The sequence below is a fragment of the Epinephelus moara genome, chromosome 6 (genome assembly GCF_006386435.1).
Source record: "Epinephelus moara isolate mb chromosome 6, YSFRI_EMoa_1.0, whole genome shotgun sequence".
NCBI lineage: Eukaryota > Metazoa > Chordata > Actinopteri > Perciformes > Serranidae > Epinephelus > Epinephelus moara.
In genome coordinates, this window is record NC_065511.1 from 43066687 (window position 1) to 43087940 (window position 21254).

General features: G+C 44.2%; 1 protein-coding gene across 1 annotated transcript; it reads left to right on the forward strand.

Moving 5' to 3' along the window:
- The first annotated feature begins 88 nt into the window (after window positions 1–88).
- Window positions 89–15573, forward strand: dcst2 (DC-STAMP domain containing 2). Its single transcript, XM_050047890.1, has 18 exons — window positions 89–189; window positions 962–1221; window positions 1471–1641; window positions 2109–2210; window positions 2489–2683; window positions 2911–2976; window positions 3048–3261; window positions 3361–3518; window positions 3653–3817; window positions 3902–4069; window positions 5627–5727; window positions 8363–8465; window positions 9436–9445; window positions 10043–10167; window positions 12992–13085; window positions 15041–15064; window positions 15104–15167; window positions 15331–15573. The coding sequence occupies exons 1-18, from the start codon at window positions 89–91 to the stop codon at window positions 15571–15573; spliced, it is 2364 nt and encodes a 787-aa protein (XP_049903847.1).
- Window positions 15574–21254: the final 5681 nt, after the last annotated feature.

A 21254-nucleotide genomic window follows, 5' to 3' on the forward strand; every position in this document is an offset into this window, starting at 1 on the left:
GTCAGAATCCTCACAGAGTGACATCAGGTTTGTTCGGTCTCCAGGAGACATGAAGACACAGGAGTCGGCAGTGAGACAGAAATAAAGGATGAAGAGTGAAAAGAGGAAGAGACACCTGATGAAAAATGACATCACAGTCCAGGTGGAGAGGGGCGGAGTCAGGCAGGCTGTCAGAGGAGTCCTCCACAGGTGAGAGAGACACCACAGCTGTTGGCTAACAGGAAGCTAAAGGCTACCAGGAAGCTAAAGGCTAACAGGAAGCTAAAGGCTAACAGGAAGCTAGATTCCTAATAACAGGAACAACAACTAGCTAATTATTTTCATCACGGATTAATCTGCTGATTATTTTTGTAAAAATATATCAAATTTGTTCGTCACAGCGACCCAGAGTGACTCAGTGATTGTTTTGTCCAGTCTAAACCTCAACATTATACACTACAGTTATTAATATCATTCAAAGGGAGAGTGTCTGAAGCTGAACCATGAAATGTTTTTACATGAAAAGTGACTTCAACCATCAAAAATAGTTTCATATTAATGTCAATCAATCACCTAATTAACTTCATCTGTGCAAGGTTACTATAGAACTATAGAGAATGTGAAGGTAGGTCATGCTGTGTGGGACGGGGGTGCCATCTTGTGAGGTACACACCCTGTTACCTCTGTTACCAAAGTCCAAAAACAAGACAGTTTACAATGTCGTACAGGATTGTGCAAAAAGTACTTGTATTAATTGGTGAGGTGGATTAAACTATAACAGAACATATTCATAAACTCTTCATATGTTGTGTGTAAAAATATTCATAAAGTAACTAAAGCTGTCAGATAAACGTGGTGGAGCAGAAGTGACATGAAAAGAAAACACAGCAGAGGTACCTCAGATCTGTACTTCAATATTTGTACTGAGACTTCAGACCGCCTGGTTTCTAACCTCCATGATGATGTCATGTTTCTTCCTCAGGTCAGCGAGGCGCTCTGACCTCAGCAGGTGGAGAAAGGTCAAAGGTCACCTGTTGGATGGGGGGCGGAGCCTGTTGGCATTTGCTTCAGGGCTGCTGTTGGCGTCTCTGTACGGAGTCACGGCTCTCTTCCTGCAGAAACAGCCTCTGTGGTTGTGCGTCTACACCACGCTGACCGTGGCCGCCATGGCTGCCTTCGGTATGGGACTGTCAGCCAGCGTCCGCGCTGACGTCTCCGTGCTGCTGCCGTCACTGTGCTCAGGTCAGTTTGTCGCCTGCAGGGACGGAAAATAAGATAAGTTAGAAGAGAAATAAAATATTAAAAACAAAACAAAAACAAACAAACAAACAAGTTATTGTTTTTTTGTATTGAGATGACCTAATATAATGAGCCACGCTTTAACTTTTGTAATCAATAAAGTTTATTCGGGGCCTCCAAATAAAGGCGGGGCTTCAGTTGGAGGCGTGGCCCTGCTCAGCCTATCACAGTAACTCTTCTCCTGTGTTTCAGGTCATGGCAGGAAGTTCCTCTTCTTCCTGTTTGTGTCAGTGCTGCTGAACGGTCCTCTCACCAACACGTTAGAAAACACTGAGCGTGCCGCCGCCAGTCTGCTGTGTGGTGCCGAGCTGGCAGCCAATCAAACACAGGAACTGATGCAGAGAGCGGCCACACCCCTTTTCTGTAAGACCCGCCCACCTCCACCATCACAACAAAATAATGTAAATACTAGAACGTTAATACTGTTGTTAATACTACTCTGAATACTTTTCTTAATACTACTGCTGACACTGGTGTTAATGCTAACGTCAGTGCTGTTGATATTACTCCTAATACCTCTGTTAATACTGCTGACATCCTCTGCAACCACCACTTATATTTCAGTCTAGATTTTTCTTAGCAGGGATTCGTCATCTATTTGTAGCAGCATGTGGTGAATTTAAATTTGTATTCAAATAATCAGAATAAAAGATAAGTTGATGATATGAAATTTAAATCCTAAAACCTGAATTAAACATACAGATTCAATGTTTCAGGATCTTTCTAAGATGATGAAGGACTGACGAAGAGTAAACGAGCAAAGATTCAGATGTTTCAGCTTTTTCAGTCTTTCAGTTGTTTGAAATGTGTGTGTGTGTGTGTGTTTGCAGCTGTGTTGGACAGAATCAGAGAGATCAGCAGTAACGCTCACGCTGTCGCAGGAAGAGTTCAGGACTTCTTTGACGCTCTGACTGACAGCGTCCGCCATGTTGGTGAGTGTTTGTTCAGTTTCATGTAACAAACAGCTGCTGAGTTTATTGTAGAAATACAAATAAGGGAGGCTTTATTTGTCCTTGATGAGGTCCTTAGAGGTCATGAAGAAGTCCTTATGGTGGTTCCAGAAGACCTTGAGGATCTTCTGAGTCCATCTCATTAAAGGAAACAGTATTTTTAATTACACCAAATCAATAACAGTTAATATTTTGTAAATAGCGGTCATGTGACACAGCCATGACCTCTGACCTCTGACCTCTGACCTCTAACCACACAGCTCGCACTCTAAGGAACGTTCTCCACTTCTTGGTGCACATCGGCGATGTGTGCAACGCCACACTGGGTTCCCCGTACAAGAAGTGCCGGGCGGTGTTCGCCGAGGCTCGAGCCGACTGCTCCGACCTGCTGGGAGAGTTCAACTTCCTGTGTGATATCGTGGACGGCTTCCTGCCACTCTGTGGCCTCGCTCGCGGTGCGTATTATGTCATCTTGTCTGATGATGTCATAGTGATGTTACCAGAGTAGACAGCCTTTGACTCGACATGTCTCAGACATGTGGTGCATGGATGGATCCTCATGATGAACATTTATAGATCACAAATCACAAATATAACTGACTGATCATTCAGTCATTACGCTGCTCGTTAGTTTTAGTTCTGATAAACATCTTTAAAACTAAAAACTTTGTGTCTGTTTCAGCCGGAGAGCTTTTCTGCACCATCCCCTCGTACATTGCCAGCCATCTGAGGAAACGTCTGGCAGCTCGTAAGTTAGTTATTTCAGACTGTTTTTAAAGTTTCATTGACGACATTAATCCTGCCGCTGTCTTCCTTCAGCCGCCGTTGCAGCGTTTGAGCGAATGAAGCGGGAGTTTGACTTCAACATCTCGGCCTCGGTGACCTTTGACGTGGACGCCAACATCAGCCGCTCTCTGCAGCAGGTGTCTCAAGACATCATGGATGAATTTTCATCTGAGCTGCAGGTGTTTCAGAAGCTGAGCGAACCACTGGTCTACGGCGGCCTCGTCCTGCTCGCATGCTCCTTCATGAGGTCAGGACTCACACTTCAGTTTACCTCACTGAAAAAAAACAACTCTACATCAGTGGACTTCATATTTGTGTGTGTGTGTGTGTGTGTGTGTGTGTGCAGGGCAGTGTGGTACAGACGCAGGTATCTCCGTGAGCTCGACTTTGATAACTTTTACATCACTGCTCAGTTCGAGGAGATCGACCGACAGGTGACCTCAAGGGGCGGGGCCTCAGTCCTGCCAATCACACACAGAGAGGCCGGGACCTACATCACACCACGTCAGTACACCTGTGTGTGTGTGTGTGTGTTTCCAACTGTCCTGATTGGCTGATAATGAATGATGTCATCACTTGTGGCTCAGTGTGTGTTCAGTTCTAAAACCTAAAGCTGAACTCAAGTGTCTTTCCGGCAGTGTCGTTTCACCTGACGGCCCGGGAGCAGCGGGCGGTGCTGGTGGGCGTGGCCTCAGTCTTCAGACACCTGGTGATGGGCGGGCTGCTGGTGGCGCTGGACTTCCTGGTGTTCTGGATGCTGGATCAGGTTCAGCACCAGGTGAAGGGGGACGTGGTGGCCAGAGGTGAGACAACAACCCTGATATAAATATGGCTGTGAATGTCAGCCACAGCAGCTGTGGTAACCATGGTAACATGTGTCCCATCAGCCCCGGTCACAGTAGCGGTGCAGGTGAATGGATCCGGTTACGCCTCAGACATCTTCAGAGACCTGGTGACTTCGTTTGACGTCCTGCAGCGAGGAAATGTGACGGTGATCAGCAGGAAGTGTCTGCTGGAGCCGTCAGAGCCGGACTACGTCACATGTTTCATCCTGGGTGAGATAACACAGGATGTGACATCATAGCTGTGACATCGTGAGTGGCTCCACCTCCAGGTTTAAAAGGTGTAGATGATGTCAGGGGTCACTGTTGTTACAGCAGGAACTTCAGCTCCTTTTTTTGTTTTTAATTAATATCTTTATTTACAAAAAGGTGACAGTGACACAAACATTTGATAAACTGAGGGTGTTTCACACCTGTCCTGTTTGGTTCAGTTCAATCTAGTTTGTTTGCCCCCTCAGTGTGGTTCGTTTGGGCAGGTGTGAACACAGCAATCACACTCAGGTGTGAACACACCAAAACAACCGGACTGAGACCTTCTTGAAGAGGTGGTCTCAGTCTGGTTCCAAAGGAACTCTGGTGCGGTTGGTTTGTGGTGAGAAGGTGTTCCGACCTGGATGTGAAGCAACTGCAGTCACATGACACATTGTTTGGGTTAAACATGAGCATGTTACAGTCCTGGAGGATTATTAATGTGCACCTCCTCCTGTACTGCCTTAATATGCACATTCAGCACATCCAATGCATCATAACATTGTTTTCTAGTTGGAGCCGCGCCTCGTTTTCAAACTGTATGGTTTGACTAAAATGAACAATGACAGCAATATAGTCCACGATGAGCAGCGCTAAAATCAACCTGCGTAGTTGTCCCTCCATTGTGACATTAGAAAGTGTCACATTTATCTTGCAAGTGTACTCTTCTTCAACGTTTGCTTTACTTCCTGGATTCTTCCCACATGGAAATTCTGACCAATCAAGAGCAGCTTTCTCACACAAGGCATTTGATCTGGTCCTCTTGTAAATGCTGCCGTGAGAACACGAACCCACTCTAGGCAATTATACAACTTTGGAACAACATGAGTCCCTGATTCAGACCAAAGGAGACCACTCGGAACAACATGAGTCCCTGATTCAGACCAAAGGAGACCACTCTAGGGCTGACAGCATCCTCAATAAAAACTAAACTAACTAAACTCACACTATCAAGGTCAGTAAAGACAAGAAAAGTCATCAAGTTATCTGTATTTCAAACACTGACAATAACACGACTCAAAGACATGAAGAGACACAAAGACGAGGTGATGAAACAACTACTAGAGACTAAAATAAAATAGAAGATGGCGATATGTTAAAATGGAATACAAGAGATGAAGCAGAAGAATAAAACATTAAAGTGCACAGAGAGATGAGGTGGATAATGAACCCAGCTAGGGGTGTACAGACAGACAGTGCAGGCAGTGCAGTTGCACTGGGGTTCATGAGGTGGAGGGGCCCGATTACCACCTGGAAACACGCCGGTGTTCAAAGAAGAACTCACGTTAAATCAAAAGTGGTGTCATTTTCTATAAATGCCCTAAAAAGTCAAACTCATCTCCATCTGTTCTGTCTTGGGGTGGGATGGGTACTGAAACCTGCATTAAATGATCCCCGGGCTAAATGATCAAAGACCGTAGTATTGATAAGCTCCGACGTTATCGGTTCTTCTATCAGTATGATTGAATTTATTCTTTTTTAAATTCATATATTTCCTAATTTCTCTGGTTTGTGCTGCAGGGCTCCTGTTGGGTCTGGCTCTGCTCGTCTCTGTGACCGCAGGATTCGTGCAGCGCTGCAGACGACTTGTCTGTGCCTCATATCATCCAGAGAGAGAGCTGGTACACACACACACACACACACACACACACACACACACACACACACACACACACACACACACACACACACACACACACACACACACACACACACACACTTTCCTGGAGGGATTTTTGAGGAACGCTGGAGACACAAAGACGTTGTAATCTGATCCTTCAACTCTGACCTCATCACACTGAAGATCAGGTGACAGGTAGCAGGAGAAGAAGAAGAGCCCCCTGTTAGCCCCGCCCCCTCCTGCTCTCACAGTACAGTTATGTTTTTCAGACAGGCAGACAGGCAGACAGACAGGCAGACAGGCAGACAGACGGATGTTATCAGACCCAGTAGCTGTGGGTGAAAGGTCACAGAGCAGAGAGGCATGTGAAGAATCTGCAGAATGAAGCAGGAGGCAGGTCTGAACGCGTCCACCTGAGACCTGCCGAGGCTCAAAGACCCCGAAACAGACTCACAAACATGCAGCACACTGTTGAGTCCACGACTCTGCAGGACTCTGAGTCTCTGCAGCTCTCTGTGAATCCTTCACTCAGTCCTTCCTCAGCTCTCAGTCTCAAACAGACTGTAGATAAAGATGGAAAACGCATCTCCACTTCCTGTGACATGTCCAAAGATGAGGCCTAAATATCATGAATACGATGCCATCTTGCACTAGTGATGTCATTTGGAGCCACGGTCTGCGCAGTAATGATCTCCATGGTAGCGAGTTCACGCCTTTACACGGTCTGAGCAATCATGAGCAGCGCCACTGATTGGGAGCACAGTGATTGGCACACACAGCTGTCAATCATGATGCCAACCCCCTTCTCATAGCGTTAGGATAGAAACCATCTTTATGAAAAATTTATTTGACATGTACTTTGATCTTTTAATTCAGCCCATCTGCTAACATGGAGGGGGCGGGGTTTATGACCTATAGACTGAATGTTCATTTACAGTAACCTCTGCGTCATGGACATAAAATCAACCAGTGCTGAGCAAACGCTGCCACAACTGGTTTGTTTAAGCCACCTAAAAAGACTCACCCAAACAAATCAACATCACTTTAAGTTTAGGTTTTGAGACAGGAAATTGACGCTGATATATTCGAGCCACCAGACTCCATTGAGGTAACCTTTGGGAAAGTTTACTCCAGGGTGCTGGAAAGGAGGCTCTGACTGATTGTCGAACTTCGGACTCAGGAGGAGCACTGCAGCCTTCGTCCTGGTCATGAAACAGTGGAGCAGCTGCTGGACGGATTGTGGGAGTTTGTCCATCCAGTCTACCTGTGTTTTGTGGACTTGGAGAAATCTTACAGCTGTGTCCCTCAGGGGAGTCTTGTTGGAGGGTACTGCTGGATTATGGGGTACCAGGGTCGTTAATACGAGCTGTCCGGTCCCTGTATGACCAAAGTGAGAGCTGTGTCTGGGTTGGGGGAGAGTTACTGCCTCAGGCGAAGGAGTTCAAGTATCTCGGGATCTTGTTCATGAGTGATGGTAGAATGGAGCGTGAGATGGATCGGTGGTTTGGCACGGCGTCTGCTGTGATGTGGGCGCTGCTCTGAGCCATTGTGGTTCAGAGGGAGCTGAACCAGAAAGCAAAGCTTTTGATTTCCTGGTCCATCTCCGTCCCAACCCTCACCTATGGTCATGAGCTCTGGGTAGTGACCGAACGCATGACAACAGAGATACAAGCGTCTGAAATGAGTTTCCTCTGTAGGGTGTCTGGGCTCAGCCTTAGAGATAGGGGGAGGAGTCAGACATCTGGAGGGAGCTCGGAGTAGAGCCGCTGCTCCTTCATGTTGAGGTGGTTCAACATCTGATCAGGATCCTCCTGGGCGCCTCCTGTTAGAGGTGTTCTGGGCACGTCCCACTGGTAGGAGGCCCCGGGGCAGACCCAGAACACACTGGAGAGATTATATATCTCATCTGGTCTGGGAACACCTCGGGGTCCTCCAGGAGGAGCTGGAAAGCGTTGCTGAGGAGAGGGACGTCAGCCTGCTGCCCCTGAGACCTGACCCAGGTTAAGATGGATGAAAATGGAAAAAAATGGACTCCATTGACCAAAAGAATAATTTTATTTAATTTGTGTTGCTGACCTTTGACCTTTGAGTCTAAAATACTACAAACAGGAGCAGTGGTGGAAGGTAACAAAGTAGATTTACTCAGGTGATGAACTTCAGTAAATTTTATCATGGAATAATTTGATATTTCCATTTTTTGCGGCTTTATATTCGACTCCACACCCAGGAGGGAAATGTTTACTTTTTACTTCACTACTTTTATTTGATTTATTTACGATATAGTCTGTTAAACCACAGACACATGGAGCATCATCACAGTTTGACACAAAGACCTTCAGTTCAGTTCAGTTGTGCCTCAGGCTGATCTGAACTGTAAACCACTGACGGACAAAGCAGCTTTGTTCAGGTGTCAGCGTCAGTCCATCAGTCAGCCGTTGGTCCGTTGTTCCAACACGTCACTGTATCTCTGCATCACATTCACAGTCGGCGTCATGTTAACACGCTCTGTGCTGCTCAGAGGCTCCTCGGCAGCACCAGCAGAGTCTGTAAGACGAGAAGATAAAAACCTGAATGTGTGAAGAAAGGAAGTGAAACATAAAACTGACGAGGTGTGTTGTTGTTTGTGCGTTCGTCAGGAGAGGATCCGGTTCCTCCGGCAGCAGATCCTGGATCAGAGGAGAGAGGTGGGGAGAGCCCTGAGGAGGTCTGCAGCCAGGAGCCGAGCTGACCAAGGAGGAGGAGGAGGAGGAGGAGAGAGTCGCCTTCAAACTCTGCTGCTGCGGTACTAACATGTTATCTGCTTTCATCTTCCAGAGTCTGACTGCAGTTTAACACCAACATACCAGTGGTGGAACGAAACTCTTTTCATGATGAAACCATGTCGCCTTGATTTGTATTTCCATCAGTTTAAAGGAAAACTTTACCAACAAAATGAATGTTTGTAACTCAACAAGTCAGAATGTTACTTTGATTTCATGAAGAAGACTGTTCTTCTCGCACACCTCGACAGAAAACAGCGATTGATTGGGGACCAGGTTTAACAACTGAAAACTACACTTACCGGCCACTTTATTAGGGACACCTTGCTAGTACCAGGTTGGACCCCCTTTTTAATTCTTGGTGTCACAGATTCAGAGATTTTGATCCATATTGACATGATGACATCACACAGTTGCTGCAGATTTGTCGGCTGCACATTCATGATGAGAATCTCCCGTTCCAGCACATCCCAAAGGTGCTCTATTGGACTGAGATCTGGTGACTGTGGAGGCCATTGGAGTACAGTGAACTCATTGTCATGTTTGAGATGATGTGAGCTTTGTGACATGGTGCGTTATCCTGCTGGAAGTAGCCATCAGAAGATGGGTACACTGTGGTCATAAAGGGATGGACACGGTCAGCAACAATACTCAGGTAGGCTGTGGTGTTTAAACCATGCTCAGTTGGTACTAAGAAAATCTCCCCCACACCATTACACCACCAGCAGCAGCCTGAAGCGTTGATACAAGGCAGGATGGATCCATGCTTCCATCTGAATGTGGTTTTTCCAATCTTCTATTGTCCAGTTTTGGTGAGAAAACCCGTGTGAATTGTAGCCTCAGTTTCCTGTTGTTAGCTGACAGGAGTGGCACCTGGTGTGGTCTTCTGCTGCTGTAGCCCATCTGCTTCAAGGTTGGACAAGGTGTTGTTGCTTCAGAGATGGTCTTCTGCACACCTTGGTTGGAACCAGTGCTTATTTGACTTCCTGTTGCCTTTCTATCATCTTGAACCAGTCTGGCCATTCTCCTCTGACCTCTGGCATCAACAAGGCATTTTGGCTCACTGGATATTTTCTCTTTTTGGGACCATCCTCTGTAAACCCTAGAGATGGTTTTGCTGAAAATCCCAGTAAATACTCAGAGCAGCCCGTCTGGCACCAACAACCATGCCACGTTCAAAATCACTTCAATCACCTTTCTTCATCATTCTGATGCTCCGTTTGAACTTCAGCAGCTCATCTTCACCATGTCTACATGACTAAATGTTAATGAGCTGCTGATGAACAGGTGTACCTAATAAAGTGGCCGGTGAGTGTATATCAAAATGCATGTTTGTGAAGCACTGAGTCAGTCAATACTTCAATATGTTCGCTGTTTTCTTTGGAGGCGTGTGAGACAAACGAAGTTTTCTTCATGAGTATTTTTTACAGTGTGTCATTAGTGCTGTCACAGTAGAGGATCTGAATGAGTCCGCGTACACAGTCTGAGGACTCTGTCAGCAGCGACTGAATTGATTCTGTGACATTTGAAGTTAAATGAAATCTGTGTGTGTCTCAGGTTACCTGGAGGCGTTCACCTGTCTCACCTGCTGGGTCTGTCATCAGTCAGCTGTTTGTCCTGTGGTGAGGTGCTGAGACAGGACGAGGAAAACATGGCCGCCTGTGAAGTCCCACAGTGTCCAGGTAGAGACGCTGGATTGTGTCTCCAGAGAAAAAGATGTTTCTGTCAAACATGTAAATATTGTTGAGTTAAATGTTAAATGAATTTACTGAATGACCAGAAACCAGCTGAGAGATCGTCACAGTCACCTGGTGACGTGTTTATGGACACGTCTAACATAAGAAAACCTCATGATCAGAACATATTTTCAGAACATGTCAGGAGGGAGACCTTCATAAATCTGGAGGAGGCAGAAACCTGGAAAAAGGCAGAATTTGAAACACTCCCTTCTCCTGCAGCTCTCCCTCTCTGTCCTAAGCCCCTCCCACCAGGTGACCACAGGCTAATGCACACGCTTCATACAGTAACCCAGTGTTTCCCATTCTCTGATTTATTTAATCTAATTTCATCATAGAGCTACACGCAACTCCCTCAGCCCCTCCTCGCCCCGCTCTCTCACTGTTTATCAGACCAAAAAAAACAAAGAAAAGTAGGTTGCAGCCCCAGAGACCTTCGGCCCCCCAGCACCAGGTGTCACAGTGGGCTGGTGACCAGCAGCAGTGCTGGGTCTAACCTGTGTAACAGCAGCAACAGAAAGTTTGCTCATCCAGCGGGGAGTCAGGGCTGTACGGGGTCAGTTTCTGAAGCTGCTGCCCACTCTCCTCCCAGCGAGCTGGTCTGTTTCGGCGGAGAGTGAGGCGGAGGACTCACTGTGATTCAAGGTTCTAGCTAACATTAGTAACATACATGTGAACATGAAACTGCAGCTGTGAGACTTTGGCTGTTGTTAGCAGAAGGCTAAACTATTAGCAACATTTTTTTCTCTGTCTCTAAAACGCCTCACGTCCATCTTCCTTTTTCGGGTTGCTTTGCAGTGTAGGCAGTCGTTGCCAAATGCTTGAACAGCAACTTTCTCAGCAGGATTCTCGTCCATTGAATCAGGCTTTAGCTGAAAACACAGCAACACTGCCGTTGCATGGCACATCATGTGACATGTGTTAAGTGCCGCCCCTAGCACACACTGGACACGTTGCCATGCGGCTCATCAACAGACGACCACACAAAGTTATGACTGCTTTTACTGACAGATCTGCACTTCCTCCACCTCTGCATTAGCTTAAAATCATGTGTGTACAGCTGCTAATTAAAGTTGACTTCTGACCTGAAGAGCTGATCTCCAGAGCTGTGACTCAACAGGAAGTATCGTTTTGGCCATTGTCTTTATAATGACGGGACTGTGGGTCGTTTAGCTCGGGATATTTCTCAACCTCAACAACGAGTCTCTTCTCATCCATTCATCACACATGAGACACAACAACAGAGTTCTCTTTATACATCCATGGTGAGGAGAGGAGTCGAGCTGCTGTAGGAGCAGAGAAGAAGAGCTGCTACAGGAGCTGGTCTGTACAAGCAGAGAGCGAGTGGGGAAAATGCATTTAATTCTGGGGGTGGCGATGGGGGGTTAAACATTGAAAATAATAGGGGCGTATTTTTTGATGCGTGGCGTTCACCGCCAATGTGTTTTGGCCTTTATGCCATCTGAAGGGACGTGGGCGCACATCTGCATTTGTACAACAGCCAAAAGGAACGCCCTCTCTTTAAAATGCTCAAAGTTTATTATGGAATTTTTGCCCAGTAACGCCAAAATAAAAACGCCTACCTGACGCCTTTAAATCTGAACTGCACGATTATATTTCATCCCAAGAGGCTTTGTTATTGTAGAAGCTGCTTCAGACCAAGATGTTTGTCAAACAACTTAAATGTGAAAAGATGACGGACGTCTGAACACATATAAAAAACATATAACTGAATCATCTAAAGTTAAATCGAGTCAGAGAGACTTTAACCTTTATTTAACCAGCAGAGGAATTCAGCTATTGTTAAAGAGAGAGAGAGAGAGAGAGTGTGTGTGTGTGTGTGTGTGTGTGTGTGCTGAAGGAGTGTCGCTGTTGATTCAGCTGAAGTCAGACAGATAACAGACTGTAACTGTAGCTGAGTGCCGACCTGAGGCCAGTTAACCCTTCAGTGTCTGAGGGCGGTGGTGAAATGTGACAAGGTACATTTACTCAAGTACTTTGGTACAAGTTTAAACTACCTGTACTTGTACTGTAATGTGATTACTTCTATTACGACCTGAGGCCAGCTGGAGGATCTCGTCCCCCTGTAACACCTCTGATAAGAGACAGGAAGTTAAACTCTGTTTTTTATGGTTTTATTTATAAAATCTGAATTTCTACAAGATCTAAAACCTCACATGAAGCTGATTTTGTGTTTCGAGCTCCAGTTTGTTCCAAGTCACATCGTTTCCCCCTAAAAAATGTCTGAACAGGCCAAAGATCCTCCAGATCAGACAGAAGTTATTGAGACTTTTTCAAGAATCGTGCTGATTGCCTCTGTAACCTGCAGCTGCTGCACAGACGTCACAACACACACTGTATAGTTCTCATTCATGTGTTAAATGAGTTTAATGATTCCTGTTTATTGTGAAAATGTTGCTGTGTCGTTGGACTCTGTTAATACACTTCAGATATCTGTTCCTCTTGGATGGGGCTGAATCAGCTTTTTATGAATGCATTTTCTGTCACCCCGCATCTTTCATTTCCTCTGGTGACTCACTTTAACGTCACAGAAGTCTTACATTAGTCTGAAGTCCAAACTGAGCTCCTCTACTTAACGTTCTTCAGATGAGAAGTGATGCAGCTGCTCTGTCAGAGTCTCATTTGATGAAACAAAGACTTGAGCTCGCTGCAGTTAATATTCCACATCCTGTCCTCCACATGTTGTTCCAGCTCTCGTGTCTCTGAGTGGAAGTGTCTTTTTTAACGAGCTGCTGTCTTGTTTTTGCAGGCGTGTACTGTCGGCCATGTTTCCACAGTTTGGGAAACACGTGTGTCGTCTGCGCGCGACCTCTGACCTGCCAGGAAGACAGCGAGGACGAGCTGTGAGTGTGTTGCAGAGTTACAGTCCTCCGAGGGATTTTAATGCCACAATGAAATAATTCATTTGGAGAGTTTATAGATCAGAAACAGTCCAACAGCTTTTCAGGCTCGATTTAAACATTCAACAGTTTCTCTTCAGTCTGCAGATGTTTCTTTATAATTCACTTCATGTTCTCAGAATCATTTCGTTGAACTTTTTGTCACATTTAGTCTGTAGATCTGCTGAATACAGTCAGATAGTTGAATTGTTGAATCTCATCAAACAAACTGTTGGAATGTGACAAATACTCTACAAACTATCTGTAGAAGGACTTTTCTTTAAAGTGCTTGTTGTAGATTTTGAGCTGTTGATCACAGATGAACCAACACTGCAGGAAAAGTCTAAATCAAATAGTAAAATTACTTCTTTTACTGCAGTAGAATATCTGAATAAAACAGTAGAATCTGATAGTGGAACATCACACCGTCTTCAGGTACCTGCTGTCCAAACGACATCATCTTTTCATTAATGAACACACAAAGGATCTGAACATTCTTTAACCAACTGATGAGTCTAATAAAAATTACTTGATATCTTTTTCTTAACTGAAACTATAGACTGTTTATAAAAATGGACGACATGACAACTCCCCAAATTTAAAGCCAAAACATTGCAATCATCCACGGTGGTTGGCTTCTTTTTTTTTTTTTTTTTACAGTGGATTTAAGTGGAGACACGTCGTTCATCTTTATACACTGTCTACAGCCTTGTCTCCAACCAAACCCTTTCAGTCCAGCACCTTTGGAACCAGCAGTAACCTTTCAGACATGGTACCTAGACCCTCGGTCTGTTCAGACAGTCCTCTTAAATGTGGGCGGGNAAAGTGTGTGTCATATAAAAACTAAAGTGATGGTCAAAGTTGTCACAGTGAAATTAATCAATAATCATTGACTGTCGCTGTTTAAAGACACCGATGCACCAAACCAACCAAAATGTTGAACCTGAACTCGACGTAAAGACTGCAGCCAACGGCCAACCAGCACGTACGCTCTCTCCAAACCAGCAGGTGACACTAGTTAGCACATTTGCAACACAACCAGATGCTGAAAGAGCAACTGATATTTACTGTACGCCAGGGAACAATAACACAAACAATTATGAACAGTTTCTGTTGAAGAGCTCAGTGGCTAAAAAAGTAGCCTGACCTAATATAACATGTTCGTTTCAATCTAACGCCCTCTTGACTTGAGTTGTTTGTTTTCTTTCCTCACCTCTGTTTCTCTTCTTGTGCGCTGAGCTGAACTGACAATCCAAGTGACTTCATTTCCCACCGGCTCTGACGCCAAATCAACTCGGAATCTGCCAACAAAAAAAAAAAAAAGCAGATGAAAGCCAACTGTGCAGGACGCACTGATAAAACTAACACTGACCAACGGCCAACATCAGCTTGGCGTGTCAGAGCCCTTGAACATGTGGTTAACTTTGTGAAACAACTACAGTTTGTTTAGATTTAAAAAAGATCATGGTTTGGTTTGAGAAAAGAACATTTGTTATTTAACAGATGTATTTATGTGACCGAAGTGATGAACAAGCGCTTTGGGGTTGCATTTTTGATGTATGAAAGGCGCTATATAAATAAAGTTTGATTGATTGATTGATTGAACTTACATAAGGTAACGTTAAAATAAGTCAGCGTTGATTTTTAGTTTCACACGGGACACAAACAGTGGTCTCGTGTCAAAGTCCTGTGCCCATCTGATCTATTCACCCTGACCTTCATCCAACATGGACTTTATCACTCTTTGCTGCCATTATTATTACCACAACCACGAGACGTTGCTATGTAACAGTAAACGTAAATATGGATCACAATATGCTGCTCTACAAATGATCTGTAGGGTCGTATTCTGCAGGAGAATGGTCTCATAAACACACTGTTAATAAAACTATTAGCAGACCTTCTCTTGTTTCTCTCAGAGGCTCCAGTGATGATGAGGAGCAGCTGAACTCGACTCACATCACTGACGGGAAACTGATAAGGAGGACGGTTTCCACGGCAACCCGCCGAAAACCAGCTGAAGGCTCAGAGAGTCAAATGAGAACTGTAAAGGATGAAGGGGAGAGTGACAGCAGAGCTCTCATCAATGTTCACTCTGAGCTCAGGTAGGACTCACTGCAGGTTATTGATTATCTGATCAATCATGACTTGGTTTGTAGAACAGATAAATATAAACAAGCTCTGGCAGATTTCGAGGTTTTACCTGCAGAACATCTGTTTTCCCACATTGTCTGCTGTCAGTGAAGCAGACATGACATGCCAAGGCCGCCCAGTGTCAGACAACAACGACGACTCCTTTGACTCCACCGGCTCTACGAAAACCAGCAGCCTCCAAACAGTCATCATACACAGACTGGACTGTCCACAAGGCCTCCAGGACTCTCCAGGACCATCCAGGACCCTCCAGGACCCAGTCCCTAACCCCATGACTGAGAACAGTCTGTTGGTGTGATCAGAGGTTTCACTTTGTAATTAAAGTCATTAAATCATTAATAAAGGTGAAGTCTGGTTCATTTGGTTTCATGTTAGTTTGATGAGGACTGAAAGTGTGAACGAGCTCACGAGGAGAAACTGTCAACTCTCCACTGTTTGTTTGAACCAACAGAGTCGTGGCGTCTGGTGGACGAATCTTGGCTGACTGAAAACAAGATGGAGGCAGCTGAACTCAACATATTCACTGAATGATTATGAAATTTGCAGCAGTTATTCACCATCCATCCATTTTCAACTGCTTATCCGAGGTACTTCAGTCGTCCCTCTCCCCAGCGACGCTTTCCAGCTCCTCCTGGAGGACCCCGAGGTGTTCCCAGACCAGATGAGATATATAATCCCTCTAGTGTGTTCTGGGTCTGCCCCGGGGCCTCCTATGGGACATGCCCAGAACACCTCTAACAGGAGGCGCCCAGGAGCATCCTGATCAGATGTTGAACCACCTCAACATGAAGGAGCAGCGGCTCTACTCCGAGCTCCCTTCAGATGTCTGACTCCTCCCCCTATCTCTAAGGCTGAGCCCAGACACCCTACAGAGGAAACTCATTTCAGACGCTTGTATCTGTGTTCTCATGCATTCGGTCACTACCCAGAGCTCATGACCATAGGTGAGGGTTGGGACGGAGATGGACCAGGAAATCAAAAGCTTTGCTTTCTGGTTCAGCTCCCTCTGAACCACAATGGTCCAGTGCACCACAGCAGACGCTGTGCCAAACCACCGATCCATCTCACGCTACATTCTACCCTCACTCACGAACAACATCCTGACATGCTCAAACTCCTTCACTTGGGGCAGTAACGCTCCCCCAACCCAGAGGGGGCAATACTCAGTTTTATGATGTCAGCTGTGGTCGGTTTCTCCCAGGTCTCAGTTCATGTATTTGCATTTTACCTTTCTGCTGTGTTCTACAGTGTTATTTCCCATCATGCTTCACTGCTTTACTCAGCCCACAGTGTTATTTCCCATCATGCTTCACTGCTGCACTCAGCCCACAGCATTCTGCTCTGAAACCCACTGATAACATTCAGATGAAACTGCCTCAGGTGTGTTTGACTTCCTGCCCTTCGTATCAGCGGTTATCTTCAAGAGAAACGACTCCTGCGTTCAGACTCTCACTGAAGTACAAAAGTATTATCATCAGAATATACTTAAAGTGCCACAAAGTAAAAGTACTCATATGCAGAGTAATAGATATTATTATATTATAATTATTGATACACTTTAATGTTGCAGCTGGTGAATGTGCAGCTCATTTGAATGACTTTATAAACTGATGGTGGTTTCATCTATGACATTACATCATCATATATTAGTTGATCATGTTTTGTATTAAAAAAAAGGAATCTGCAAAGTTATAAAATAAGGCAGTGGAGTAGGAGCAGCCTATGAAGTACCAGAAATACTCAAGTACCTCAAGTTAAGAAGTACTTTAGTAACTGACGTCTTACTGAAGGTTTTTCTTTGTTTTGTTCTTTGTATGATCCTCAAGCTCTCAGGTGATGTCCAGTGTGTGTGTGTGTAGGTGTGTGTGTGTAGGTTTGTAGGTGTGTGTAGGTGTGTGTGTGTGTTGGTTTGTAGGTGTGTGTGTGTGTTGGGTGTGGCTGATAACAGCCTTGAGCTGAGACACAAAGAAACTAAAGACAAACAGAAACAGAGCGAAACACGTCAACATGAAGTTTTACAAACATTCAGACCCATTACAGTGTGTGTGTGTGTGTGTGTGTGTGTGTGTGTGTGTGTATTTTAGCAACAGAATGAGAACATGTTTAAAAAATGAGGACATTTTGGCCTGTTTGAGGGTTCAGATTTGATTTCAGGTTACGGTCAGGTTTAAGCAGATTTATACTTGTATGTCAGCTCGACGCCATGGAGACGTTGATAGACTCAGACTCTGACACTTCCTGTTTTGATCAACATTCTGAATCCGAATTGGACGAAGAAACAAATGAGTTTGGTGGGACGAAACGAGATCTCCATGACGGTGACAGTGACACACGGACAAGACGACCACAGAGGAGATGGAGACACAGAACACTGAACGATCACTGAACGTTACGTGTTCCACTATTCCTCAAAAACTATTATTTTCATCATTATCATTACTTTTATTTATACAATTCAAACTGATGAAAGAACACAAGAAAAAACAAAAAATGTAAATGTGAACTGATTTTGAGAATGACTGACAAATTTTTTTCCCAGCTTCTAGTCTGAAATGTTTTTTATGAAAATGCACAAATTCAAGTGTTGATAAAAAAAGAAATGAAATAAGACAGAATGAAAATGTTTTCAGTGTATAAAAACAGAAGGTCTGTTCTTTGGTTTGATGTATAGACTGTTTACATATTCATAGAACAAATTATTCTGTGGGTCTTGAAAAATCAGTGAATACGATCAAAGATACTGGTGGTGGCTAAAAAGTGTTAAACATGGCTATATAGAGATAATTTCAAACACAAGTACACAAATCTGCTCGATTATAATTCGCAGCATTCATAGACAAAACATTTGTCCTTTGCTGGACACATTTTCCCCACAAACCAAACATGCTAACGTTATTAGCACAAGCCTATGGCATTTTACATTGTATAAATTAGCCTAGTGACAAGCAGAGATTTCCTCTGCTCATATGAAGCCAGGATAAATCACACACAAGAATTAAAATGTTATTTTTGTGGAGGCTTTATTGTCTTCACAATTCATGGATTCTTATCTGTCAAATAAAAGCTTCATTCCACTGAGGGCAATGGTTTATCTTACAGAAACAGATGTAACTGCATCACTGCAAGATGTTTACATTTTTGGTGTGGCGCTGAGTCAGGCTAAGACGTAATTTACAGTGTAGGCTCTATGTTGACACAAAGCCTATGTGGTAGGTACAGAATCGATTTGATGCAGAAGTATGAATCTTGCTTAAGGGTTGGGATTAGGTATTTAGATGTGATGGTTCATGTTAGGGACTGTTCTTCACTTGTCAGAGGAGGGGTTGGCTGGCTGTGACCCTGACGCCCCTAAACCACAGTAAAAATCCATCTCTGCCTCCCCCTTTTTGCACCTCCCCTCCCCCCGCATAAGTAACGAACAGTCCCTAAGGGTCAAGTGTTAAAGAGTGCAATCAGGGTCCACACAAATGTAGAAGCACAAGAATTGATGTGTGTGTATATGTGTGTACATGCTCAATGTGTGTGCGCGTGTGTGTGTGTGCGCGCAGTGGGAGGACTCCGTCGCCTCTCAGCAGGAAACAGTGTGCGGCTTCAGTCCCTCTCTGCTCACAGTCTCTGTCAGTCTCTCGCGCAGTTTTCGGAGTTTTTTGGCGACCAAACCTTCACAGATGGCGACTAAGGTAAGCTCAGCATGCAGGTTGATCGATCACATATTGATCAGAGTGATCAGATCAGTGAGGAGGAGAGGAGCAGTGGTGTTTGTAGAGAGGCGAGGGGTTGTTTTATTGGTTCAAAACTAAAATGATATTCAAGACAGTAAAAGTTGTGAAGCGTCTCTGCAGGCTGTTTGATCCTGGCGATGGGAACACGCAGACAGATCATTAATAACATCTTTAAGATAAGTTCACTTTGTGTTTCTGACAACACGAGTCCTGCTAATGAAGCTCATTAACACAGAAATAAATCAAGTGGCAGAAACTCTTATTCTGGTCGGACTGATCTGAGGTCAGCAGCAAGGTGCGTTCAAATACACAGAGGAGCTACTACTATAAAAATGCACTCGCACATTGAAACGGTGCAAAAAAATTATACATATGTAAAGTTTCAATGAGATGATTGATTAAAAGCAATAAACTCCTTTTTTTGTTTGTTTTTTGCAATTAATTATAGGCAGCTACAATAACACATCTGTACACTGAGTTAGAGGTGGAAGAAGTATTCAGATCTTTAACTAAAGCAGAAGTAACAGGTTACTGCAGGGTAGAAATACTCTGTTACAAGTAAAATCCTGCAGAAGAAAAATATTGGAATAAAAATATAGTTAAAGCACCATCAGATAATTATAGAGCAGCAAAAAGTATGATATTTCTCCCTGAGATGGACTGGAGAAGTAGTTTAACATGGAAATACTCACATAAAGTACAAGTACCTTAAAATTGCACTTATGTACAGTACTTGAGCAAATATACTTTCATACTAAATATAGTTTTAAACAATATTGAATTCAAATGTATTAAACTGCAGAAATGTTTCCTAAAGTGTCCCAGTTCAGCTGAAACACTGATCCCAGTTCAGTTCACACCTTCAGCAAACAAACACGCCCAGAATATACGAGGGGAAACAACTTCCAAAAAAAACCTAAGGATGATGCTCTTATTTTGAAATTTGATCAAAGACAGTATGACTTTATCAAAATAAAATGTTTATCATATCTCAAAAACTTATATTTACTTAAAACTTTTCCACTTTTAACACCCATCAGAACACAAGCCAGCCGGTCAGCCGCGCCCACAGCACTGATGTCACACAGATTAAGATAACAGGAAGTGTTGTGGCGAAATTTCATGATTTGAAATAATTGGTTTCATTAAGTTAAAGGGTAAAACAAGGCACATCTGCTGAACTCACCCTAAAATTAAAGGACAGTTTTCAGAACCAGGATGTCGGCGTTTTTTTTGTTTTCTGTTTAAAATGTTACTCACGTTGAGAAAGGTATCAGTTGGAAGTGTTAGTTCAACCTGGTGTCACTCTGAAGTCGTCGAAATCCGGCACTTTGTCAGTGACTTCCAACGTCAGACACCAACGAAAAAAGCCGACCTTTCACGTCAGCATGATACACGGCCAGTCACCATTATAGTTTAATAGTGCCTGGCGACAGCAGGGGGAAATGCAAGAACAACGAAACTCAAAGGGCCAAAAAGTCCGAGTAGGGTGGGCGGGAGGGGTGGTGGACGAGTCAAACAGAGTCGCTGTTCGTTTCCTGTGTAAAACCAAAAGTCAGTTGAGTTCTTTTAATTACAGCGCCATATGCTATATGTGTAGCATGCTGTGTGCTTATTTTAAGCCAAACCATGATGTTTTTTTCCTGTGACAACGGAAGTTTATTTTGAAAGGACACAGTGCATGTAACGAGTGTGAATAGACGAGATAACGTGTTCTAGTTTATGTTATTGAACATGTGATGGATCATAATGTTTGTTTGTAGCTGTCAGGATCAGCCATAGCTAGTCGCTAGCTATGTTAGCTAAAATGCTAACGTTAGCGAGCCTTTCATTTTCCCGGCCTGGATGCAGCTGAACTGATCCAAACACACATTATAGGCTATCCCAGGGAGCCAGAATGACCTGGCCTAGAATGGGTATGAATTCTGCATGCCGGATGAAATTAGCCGGGCCGCATCCAGTTGCCTGACTCGACTGAGACTCGGTATGGATGACACCCCAGAATCGGGCCAAACCAGCTTATCACTGGGATAATATACAAAGAACATGTTTTCTTGCTGTGGCCTCTCTACAGTGAGCAGTGGTGAAAGTTAATACACTTCGTCAATCAAGATGTTAAGCAGACAGCGTTAGCTAGCTAGCGCGCTAGCAAGTTGATTAGTTGTACTTCCACATTAAGTTATATGGGGATGTGTCCACAACCAACCAGAGACAATAAGACAAATATGTGCCTAACAAACGTGAGTCTTATGATGAT